General features: G+C 49.4%; 1 protein-coding gene across 1 annotated transcript in view; it reads left to right on the plus strand.

The window, feature by feature from the left end:
* SHC2 (SHC adaptor protein 2) overlaps positions 1-5,605 on the plus strand; it is a 33,477-nt gene extending 27,872 nt beyond the window's left edge. The window contains exon 12 of the mRNA XM_004378536.1: positions 5,471-5,605. Coding sequence (XP_004378593.1) covers positions 5,471-5,599 — 129 coding nt within the window. The 3' untranslated portion in view covers positions 5,600-5,605. The remainder of the gene's footprint in view (positions 1-5,470) is intronic.
* Positions 5,606-10,932: the final 5,327 nt, after the last annotated feature.

The following is a 10,932-nucleotide window of genomic DNA, read 5'->3' on the forward strand; positions in this document are numbered from 1 at the left end:
GGGGCGGGGCCTGAGCGTGCTGGGGGCGGGGCCTTCCGTTGGCTGAGCCGCTTCTCCTTTCGGAGCCTCAGCCCCACCTCCTCTGTTAAACTGGGAGGTGGGGAGTGGGTTTGCTGGAAGCAGAAGCGGCATCCTTCAGACACTCTGAGTGACACAGAACCCCGCCTTGACCCTTGCTCTCTGAGAGCTGGGTCTGGTTTGAGCACCTGGACATTCGTTCAACGCCCGGTGTTTGGGGTCTTTCCTCCAGTGAGCGGTTCAGGTGAGGCCGAGCCAGCCTCCAGCTCCCCTCTGCCCAGCGCTGGCGAGGCCCTTTAGGTTTGATGAAGTATTTCCCAGATAACAAAGCCCTTCATGTTAACAGATTCTGTTCTTGTGTACCAGGTACTTTAGAATTACAAAGTATTTTCCAGTTTAAAAAGAACCTTAGGGCTTATAAAAGATCTCCCAGTCTATAAAGCTTTTTGGGGTTTACCGAACCTTTCCTGATTTGAAGTCCTTTCAGGGTTTACAAAGTACCGTATCTCACTGATTATAAGGTGCTCTTTTTTCTTCTTTTCACATTTTACCATCACTGACAGAGTCTTACAAATAATGATGCCTTTGAGTGATGAATATGGTATTTCAGTTTCTAATATATTTTGGAGGTTACAAAGTATGTTTCAATTGGCAAGGACTTCTAGAGTCTACAAGTTACTACTGAATTGTTTCAATTATAATATACACTTTTTTTTTTATTTTGGCATCTCTGAAATCTGGATTTCTTTTTATCATCGATTGCTTCTTTGAACTGCATCATTATTTAATTGGAAAGTTTTTCCCTCTTTCCTTGTGGTACATAAATTAATGATGCGTCTTACAGTTGCTGGTGTCTTCCAGTCCTTGAAGATTACTATTCTCCAGATTCTAAAGCATTTTAGGGTTTACTAAGCGTTGTCCAATTTACAAGGAGCTTTGGGGTTTGGGGAGCATTTTCCTGTTTGCAAGGAGTTTTAGAGTTTATGAAGCATTTTCCAGCGTCCAAGGGCCTTAGACTTGCAGGTTATTTCCCAGGTAAAAAGGTGCTGGAGGGTTAAGAGCCTTCTCAGAGTCTACAAACACTTTCGTGATCTGGTGCCACCCAGGTTAATCCTCAGAAGAATCCTTAGGTAAGGGCTAAGCGTTCCTTGTCTTGGTCTCTGTGTGGGGGAGCTCGCTTAGACTGAGGGAGGTTGTACAACTTTCCTGGATCACACAGCTGCAAGAGACAGGGTGACCTGGCGCCCCCTCACTGCCAGGTCACAGGGATGAGGTCAGAAGATCCTAAACCTGGAGAAGCTTCTGAATCTCCTTGCATGTTGTTAGGTTGCTGTTAGGTTCCATCGAGTCATTTCCAACTCACAGAGACCCTGTGTGCAACAGAATGAAACACGGCTCGGTCCTGTGCCATCCTCACAGTCGTTGTTATGCTTGAGCCCATTGTTGCAGTCACTGTGTCAATCCATCTTGTTGAGGGTCTTCCTCTTTTTCGCTGACCCTCTACTTTACCAAGCATGATGTCCTTCTCCAGGGACTGGTCCCTCCTGATAACATATCCAAAGTACGTGAGACGAAGTCTTGCCATCCTTGCTTGTAAGTAGCGTTCTGGCTGTACTTCTTCCAAGGCAGATGTGTTCCTTCTTCTGGCAGTCCAGTATTCTTTGCCAACACCATAATTCAAAGGCATTAATTCCTCGGTCCTCCTTATTCATTGTCCAGCTTTCGCATGCATATGAGGCAACTGAAAATATTATGGCTTGGGTCAGGCACACCTTAGTCCTCAAAGTGACATCTTAGCTCTTCAACACCTTAAAGAGGTCTTTTGCAGCAGATTTGCCCAATGTAACACATCGTTTGATTTCTTGACTGTTGTCTCCATGGACACTGATTGTGGGTCCAAATAAAATGAAATCTTTAACTTCAATATTTTCTTCATTTATTATGATGTTGCTTATTGGTCCAGTTGTGAGGATTTCTGTTTTCTTTATGTTGAGGTGTACTCCATACTGAAGGCTATAGTCTTTGATCTTCATCAGTAAGTGCTTCAAGTCCTCTTCGCTTTCAGCAAGTAAGGTTGTGTCATCTGCATACAGAAAGTTGTGAATGAGTTTTCCTCCAATCCTGAGGCCACATTCTTCTTCATATAGTCCAGCTTCTCAGATTATCTGTTTAGCACACAGATTGAATAAGTATGGTGAAAGGCTACAACCCTGACACACACCTTTCCTGACTTTAAACTACGCAGTAGCCCCTTGTTCTGTTCGAACTACTGCCTCTTGGTCTATGTACAGGTTCCTCATGAGCACAATTAAGTGTTCTGAAATTCCCATTCTTCACAATATTATCCATAATTTGTTATGATCCACACAGTCCAATGCCTTTATGTAGTCAGTAAAACACAGGTAAAAATCTTTCTGGTATTCTCTGCTTTCGGCCAGGATCCGTCTGACATCAGCAATGATATCCCTTGTTCCACATCCTGTTCTGAATCCGGCTTGAATTTCTGGCAGTTCTCTCTCCATGTACTGCTGCAACCACTTTTGAATTATCTTCAGCAAAATTTTACTTGGATGTGATATTAATGATATTGTTAGATAATTTCTGCATTCTGTTGGATCACCTTTCTTTGGAATGACCACAAATATTGTTGGCCATGGAGCTGTCTTCCGAATTTCTTGGCATAGACAAATGAGCATTTCCAGCGTTGCATCCATTTGTCAAAACATCTCAGTCAGTATTCTGTCAATTCCTATTGCCTGGTTTTCTACGAGTACCTTCGGTGCAGCTTGGACTTCTTCCTTCAGTACCATTGGTTCTTGATTATATGCTACCTCCTGGAATGGTTGAACGTTGACCAATTCTTTTAGGTAAAGTGACTCTGTGTATTCCTTCCATTTTCTTTTGATGTTTCCTGTACTGTTCAATAGTTCACCCGTAGAGTACTTCAACATTGAAACTTGAGGCTTGAATTTTTTCTTTAGTTTTTCAGCTTGAAAAATTCCAAGCGTGTTTTTCCCTTTTGGTTGTCTAACTCCAAGTCTTTGCACATTTTATTATAATACTTCATTTTGTTGTCTTGAGCCGCCCTTTGAAATCTTCTGTTCAGCTCTTTTACTTCATCATTTCTTCCATTCGCTTTAGCTGCTCTACGTTCAAGAGCGAGTTTCAGAATCTCTTCTGACATCCATTTTGGTCTTTCTTTCTTGTCTTTTTAATGACTTTTGCTTTCTTCACGTACGATGTCCTTGATGTCATTCCACAGCTCATCTGGTCTTTGATCATTAGTGTTCATGTGTCAAATCTATTCTTGAGATGGTCTCTAAATTCATGTGGGATATACTCAAGGTTGTATTTTTGCTCTTGTGGACTTGTTCTAATTTTCTTCAGCATCAACTTGAACTTGCATATGAGCAATTGATGGTCTGTTCGGCAGTCGGCTCCTGGCCTTATTCTGACTGAGGATACTGAGCTTTTCCATCGTCTCTTTTTACAGATGTAGTCGGTTTGATTCCTGTGTATTCCATCTGGTAATATCAACATGTGTAGTCCATCCAGTAATATTCACAAGTATTGTCGCCGCTTATGTTGGTGAAAAAAGGTATTTGCAATAAAGTAGTCGTTGGTCTTGCAGACTTCTGTCATGCCATCTCTGGTGTTGTTTCTGTTACCAAGGCCATATTTTCCAACTACCGATCCTTCTTCTTTGTTTCCAACTTTCCCATTCCAAAACCAGTAATGATCAATGCATCCTGATTGCATGTTTGATCAATTTAAACTGCAGAAGTTGGTAAAAATCTTCCATTTCCTCTTTTTTGGCATTATCATAATAGTCGTATTAACTTGTCTTCCTTATAGACATTGGGATAGTATCGTATCACTGACAGCGTTGTACTTCACGATAGATCTTGAAACGTTCTTTTTGACGATGAATGTGACACTGTTCATCTTCAATTTGTCGTGAAGAGTAGACCATATGATTGTCCGATTCAAAATGGCCAATACCAGTCCGTTTCAGCTTGCTAATGCCTAGTATATTGATGTTTATTTGTTCCAGTTCGTTTTTGATGACTTCCAATTTTCCTAGATTCATACTTTGTACATTCTACGTTCTGATTACTAGTGGATGTTTGCAGCTGTTTCTTTTTATTTTGCGTTGTGCTACATCAGCAAATGAAGGTCCCGAAAACTTGACTCCATCCACGTCATTAAGGTCGACTCTACTTTGAGGAGGCAGCTCTTCCCCAGGTGTCTTTTGAGTGCCTTCCAACCTGAGGGGCTCGTCTTCTGGCACTACATCAGACAGTGTTCTGTTGCTATTCATAAGGTTTTCAATGGCCAATTTTTTTTAGAAGTAGACCATTAGGTCCTTCTTCCTAGTCTGTCTTAGTCTGGAAGCTCTGTTGAAACCTGTCCATCACGGTTGACCCTGCTGGTATTTGAAATACCATGGCATAGCTTCCAGCATCACAACAACATGAAAGCCACCACAGTATGACAAACTGTTAAATGCATATTCCCAGGTCTTGTCCCCAGTGCCATTGAGCACATGATTATGCCATGGAGCCAGGAGATGTGCATCTTTGCCTGTTCCTGGGCACTCTGTGCCCAGTGAGACCAGGCTGATCCATGAAAAGTGCAGACCATGCACGTGAGGGCCCTTCAGTTTTTTGTCCACCGCCCCCAGCACTTGGTGATGCTGAGATTTTTCTCATTCTAAGATGTGAATGTTTTTCAGATTCTAGATTCTAGTGTTCAGGTCTGTGTCTCCAAGATTGCACGGTGACTCGTCTCCTGGGGCTGCTATATGAAGTCACCACAAAGTGGGTGACTTACAACAGCAGAGATCTGTCCTCTCCAATAATGGAGGCCAGAAGTCTGAAGTCAAGGTGTCAGCAGGGCCAGGCTTCCTCTGGAGGCTCTAGGGGAGAGCCTGTCACTTGCCCATCTCCTAGCTTCTGGTGGTGGCTGGGGTCCTTGGTGTTCCTTGGTTTGAGGCAGCATCACTCCAGTCTCTGTCTCCTTCTTCATGTGGCTGCCGTCTCTCTGTCTCTCTCCTCTCCCCTTCTTATGAGGACACTTGTTGTTGGAATTAGGACCCACCCGGCTAATCCAGGATGATCTCCTCATCTCCAGATCCTTCACTTAATCACATCTGCAAAGATCCTGTTTCCAATGAGGTTACATTCGCAAGTTCCAGGGGTTAGGATGTGACATACTTTGGGGGCCATCACTCAGTCCACTACCAGTTGTTGCTCAGAGCTCTGAGATTCTGAGGCTGATCTGTGGCCAAAATCCTGGCATTCTCTGGTCAGGGGTCCTCAGCCTCCAGCGAGCCTCAGGATCACCTGATGGCTTGTTAAGACACGGACTCCACTCAGCATGGCTGGGTGGGGCCGTGTACCTGCCCCTGACAGGTTCCGGAGTGCTGACGCTGCTGCCTCCGGCCCCACAGGTGCGGACAAAGGATGTGCTGTTTGAGAGCATCAGCCACCTGATCGACTACCACCTGCAGAACGGGCAGCCCATCGTGGCGGCCGAGAGTGAGCTGCACCTGCGTGGCGTGGTCAAGAGGGAGCCCTGAGCCAGGCGTCTTCAGGTGGGTACTGGGGCCACTGCCCACTAGCCAGGTTTCTCTCTCAGTAAAAAAACATTGAGACCCAATCCATGTACGTACAATTCACTGCGTAGGGTGTACAGCTCAGTAGTTTTCAGTACGTTAACAGGGTTGTGCAGCAAGCACCTCTCTCTGGTTCCAGAACATTCCATCACCTAGAAAGGAGACACCTCACCCAACAGCAGTCTCTCTCCATTCATTACCCTTCCCCCGGCTCCTGCAACCACTAGTTCGCTTTCTGTCTCTATGGATTTGCCGTTTCTGGAAATTTTATATAAATGGAATGATTCCATTTGTGACCTTCTGTCTCGGGTTTCTCTCACTGAACGTGATGCTTTTAAGGTCCATCCACTTTGGAGCATGTATCAGAGCTTCACTTCGCTTTGTTGTTGTTGCTAGGTGCTGTGGAGTTGGTTCCGACTCAGTGACCCCGCGTACAACAGAACGAAACGCTGCTCGGGCCTGCGCCGTCCTCACCATAGTTGTTACGCTTGAGCCCATTGTCGCAGCCATTGTCAACCCATCTCGTTGAGGGTCTTCCTCTTTTTCGCTGACCCTCCACTTTACCAAGCATGATTTCTCTTTATGGTTGAATAATAGTACATGGACTACAATGTTTATCCATTCATCTGCTGATGGACACTTGGGTTGCTCCCACTTTTTGGCTGTTGTGAATAGTGCTGCTGTGGACATTCATGTACAACTTCTTCTGTGGATGTACATTCTGATTTCTTTAGGGTGTATATCTAGGAGTGGAATTGCTGGGTTGCATGGTAACTCCATATTTAACTCTATGATAAACAGGATTTTGGGGGCCCCTGCCGAGTGCTCTGGCTTTCTTCTAGGAGGACTGGGCATTTGGCCACCCTGGAGGAACCTTGGGACTGTGGCTGGCAGGGTGGAGGCAGTGGGGTGTCCTTGGTGGAGGGAGCAGTGTGGCACGGGGCCAGCAGGGGCTGGTGTGGCTGTGAGGTAGGCAAGATGAGATGCCAGGCAGCTGGGCTAGGAGCTGAGGATGGGGAGGGACAGGCAGGTCTGGTGCTGCGGGATCTCTCTGGTTAGAGAGCAGGGCTGGGCAAGGAGTGCAGCTAGGTGTCCAGGCAGGAAAGGATGAGACTGAGCTGGGAGGAAGGTGGGGCGGCAAGGGCAGATACTGGGGAGTAGGGGAAGACTCAGGGATGTGGGAGGCCAGGAGCTGGCAGAATTTCCCTGAAGAGCTGAGCAGGAGAGGAGCTTCTGGGCCAGGTTGAGCTGCTCTCTGATCTCCATGACAACGGTCGCCTTCTACTTCCTCCTTCCTGGGCATCACCCTCCCCCCACCCACCCTGCCACCGCAGCCTCTTCCCTCCCCTGTCTAGGCCTTGGGCTGCCGGCAGAGGGGGGTTCCGGGCCTAGGGGGTTGGCTTCGGGATGGGAGGTCCTGTGAAATCCCCAAAACCATCTGCATCACTGTGGGCCCGTGGGTTCCTCACCTGCCAGAGGTTCCTGATTTCTTCAGTTTCCAAAGAGGTTTGTGGCCAAACCAATAATGCTGATGGCAGTAATAGTAGCTACAAAAGGCCCTTTCTGGGCCCCAGGCCCTGTGAAGGCGTTGTTATCAGCATTTTTGCTTTGTGCCTGGGAGATGGCCCAGAGAGGCTGAAGTGCTGTCGTGGGTCACACAGCAGGACCCTGGGGCCTGTGCCATATAACCGAGGCCGGAGCTCACCAGGAGTGAAGCCCATTTGTTCCATTGAGGCAGAAGCACAGGGCATGGCTTGTCAGGAATCTGGACCTTGAGCTCAGGCTGTTCTGGGATTGGAGTGACTGTCTTAGTTGACCCCTGACATCTGCTTCCCTCTCTCCCCCAGGTGGTGGGTCTTGTGGCTCCTACCCTGTTCCCAGAGCCCCCTGTGGCCTTACGAGCTCTCAGCCTGTTGGACCCGCTCAGGCCAGAACTGCCGCTCTCTCTCCTTCCTCCCGCATGAGCATCTGGAATCACCCTCCTCTGCTGGCCTTGGAGGCCAGGGTCAGCTGGCCTCCACCCTTTGCCTGGAGTGAGGCTATATATACCAAAGACGGAACCTCTTCTCGCCTTTAAGAATATATTGAAAAGCAGCCCTTTGTATTGAGACCTGGCCTTGGAAGCCAGACATGTCCAGGGCCCCTAATGGGTCCGGGAGGCAGCATGTCTCCTTCCCTGGGGCTGGACTTCGTTTTTCTCCTGAGAAAGTGAGGGGCCCCATGGCTTCCTCCCTTGGCTGGCTCAGTTTCTCCTCCTGAAAATTGAGTACAGTGTTGCCTTCTTGGGGGAGAATTAAGGTGCTTTGGGGTTCTCAGGCTGGGCACACTGCTGACATTACAGTGGGGGCAGCCTTGAGGTTGCCCTGGGATGATAGGGGGCTCCAGGACAGTTGACGGGGGGCAATGGTGTGCCCCTGCCCACGTGGATGAAGAAGAGGTTGTGGCTGCCTGGCCTGGCGTGCCCACCAGCTTTCCTGTCCTCCCAGCTGCTGCCCTGGACTGGACATTTGGATTCTGTTTGTAATTAAACCTGGGAATTACCATGAGGAGCTGGAGCCCGCCTGCACATAAGGGGACTCGCAAGTGTGGTGGGCTGAGCCCACCAGGCAGAAGCTAAGGAGGAGGCTTGGGCGTGAAGCCGGGCTCCCAGATTTGGCCTCCCAAGGGCTGGAGAAGGTAGAGGAGGGGCTGAGGGCCTAGAGTCAGAGAAGAGGGAGCTGAACCTGGGGGTGTGCCCATGTTGTGGGGTGTGTGGGGGATGATCCCAGTCTCCCCAGGGCCCCCCAACATCTCTCTCAGACGCCCCTACTTTTTATCCCAAGACAAAGCACAGTCCAACTTCTCTGTCAAATATATTCCCAACTTCTCTTTGGAAACACCCTGGTTTATCTCCCAATGCTACAAACCTCTCTTTCACAGATACCCCAAATATATATGGCAAAGACGCTCCTCACTTCTCTCCGAAATGCGAGCCAACTTCCCAGCCGTCTGTTTTCTTGAGACATCACCAGTCTTCTGAGACCCCCGCTCTCCCTCCATGCCCCCTCTCCCCTTGCATCCCTCAGCTTCAGTCTCAAGCACCCCAACTTCTATTCTTTAGACCTTCCCCCACATTAATTCTGGATTCTCCCCTCTCCCCAAGACTCTGTTTTCCCCCAGGGCCCTCCTCTGGATCCTCCCACAAACATGGTGCATCTCCCCAAGAGGTCCCCCACCCTCCCCACGTCCCTGCCTGGGTCACACATCCCCCAGGGTCAAGGGCAGAGGCTGCCTGGGGTCTGGATTTTTGGGCTGGAGCTATGCAGTCTTTGCAGTCAGCAGGCCCCACCCCATGCCCTGGAGCACCTGTCATCAGGGTGTGGGGAGCAGCAGCCCCTCTGGTCTGTTCTTAACTAGGGGTGAAGTCATCAGAAAAGCAGAGCCAGAAGGGGGCTTGGGTGCATCAGTTTCACAGACCTGGAGGCTAAGAGCCATCCATCCACCTGTCCATCCGACACTCACTCATCATTCTACCTACCAATCCAGCCACACATCCGTCCATTCATCCATTCAGCTACCCACCCATTCATTCATCATTCCACCTGCCAACCCATCCATCACTCTAACAATCATCCATCCACCTAGTAATTCATCTATCAGTCTAACAACCATATATCCATCCATCTAACCATCATTCATGTCATTTACTCACCCACCCACCCATCCATCCACCCATCCTTCCATCTATTCATTTATCCACCCAACCATTCATCCATCATTCCATCTATCAGTCTAACAACCATCTATCCATCCATCATTCATTCCATTTATTGATTCAACCATCCATCCTCCCATCCATCTTTCCATCCATCCATCCATCCATCCATCCATCCATCCATCCATCCACCCACCTACCCACCACCCATCGTAACATTTTTTAACAAGCCTGCATCAGCCCTCTTATCTGCTGTGACCACGGCCAGCCTGGCCACATGGAGCTCACAGTCAAGTGACGTTAATCAGTGAATCACACCACTAAGTGTACAATGAGAACTGTGAAAAGGAGAGTGCTGATCTTAGAGGCCCCAGGAAATCTGTGAGTGTTTCCCTACAGGAATGACACAGAGGCAGCATTCTGGGTGGCAGGAATGGCACGTGCAAAGGCCCTGTGGCTTATGGAGCATAGGATATTCAGGAGACAGAAGGGTGGCCCGTGTAGCTGGTTGTGAGATCAGAGAGAGTGGTGGGGGCAGAGGACACAGAGCTGGGTGAGGCTCAGTGCCAGAGAGAGCTGCTGGGGTTATGCTGCAGGGGAATGTTGAAAAGCACCAGATTTTAGAGATTTGTATGCTGGAGAGGGGTCTAAATGCACTTCATTTATTTATCCATCCACTCATTCATAGCACTCTGCCCTCCAGGCCCAGCCGCCTTCCATTCTCGTCTCAGACCCTGTTTTCAGGCACCCCCACTGTGGCGGGCTGAGATCAGCAGGAACTTGGGGTCCTCAAATTCTCTCCATTTTGCAGGCAAGGAAAGGAGGCTCAATGAGGCAGTTGATTTGTCCCAGGCCACAGACCACACCACCCGGAGCCGAGATTCAAACCCCAACTTGTCCCCGCCCCTCCCTGAGTCGGGAAAGCCTCCAGGGCACCCTCGCAAGATAGGGACTGGACCCAGATGCCTGGCCGCAACCCCATTTCACCTTCCAGTGTTCCCTCAACAAACCCTCCTGGGCTCAGCCTCACCCTCAGGCAGCCTGGGAGGTGGGGGCGGGAGAGACCCGGCGCTAACCCAGCTGTTACCTCAGACAAGCCACTCCTTCCCCCAGCCGCACGTGAGCTGTCGTGGGTAGGACAGACGCAGATGGCGTTAATGTCTGTTATCCAGTAAATCAGTCACACGGCTGCCCCCAGGAATCAAGCCACGCCCCACGCCTCAGTTTTCTTGTTTGGTGACAGGCGTGATCGCCCCTCCCCTTTTCCGTGAGGTCGTCCCGGTGATGCACTGGGCCTGGGTCCCTCTCGTTTTCCCGAGAGAAGATGAGGTTCAGAGGGTAGGTGGCTGCTTGGGAAAAGATAGGGACTGGATCGCAGCCTTTTTGACCGCAGACCCCGCCCCACACTTCCTCCGGCAGTCGGCCTGCTGGAGGCAGAAGGAGGCAGCCTGTGAGCCTCAGTTTCCCCCTCCTGCCCCCACTTGTGGCTATTGCTGTCCCCCATGCTTGCCCCTCTTGGGGGGATTGTGGAACACCCAGTGTGGGTGAGGTGGCCGAGCTCAGGGCCCGGAGGAGCCAGGTGATACCTCTCGGCCCTCTCTCC

The sequence above is a fragment of the Trichechus manatus genome, unplaced genomic scaffold (assembly GCF_000243295.1).
Source record: "Trichechus manatus latirostris isolate Lorelei unplaced genomic scaffold, TriManLat1.0 scaffold00057, whole genome shotgun sequence".
Lineage (NCBI taxonomy): Eukaryota > Metazoa > Chordata > Mammalia > Sirenia > Trichechidae > Trichechus > Trichechus manatus.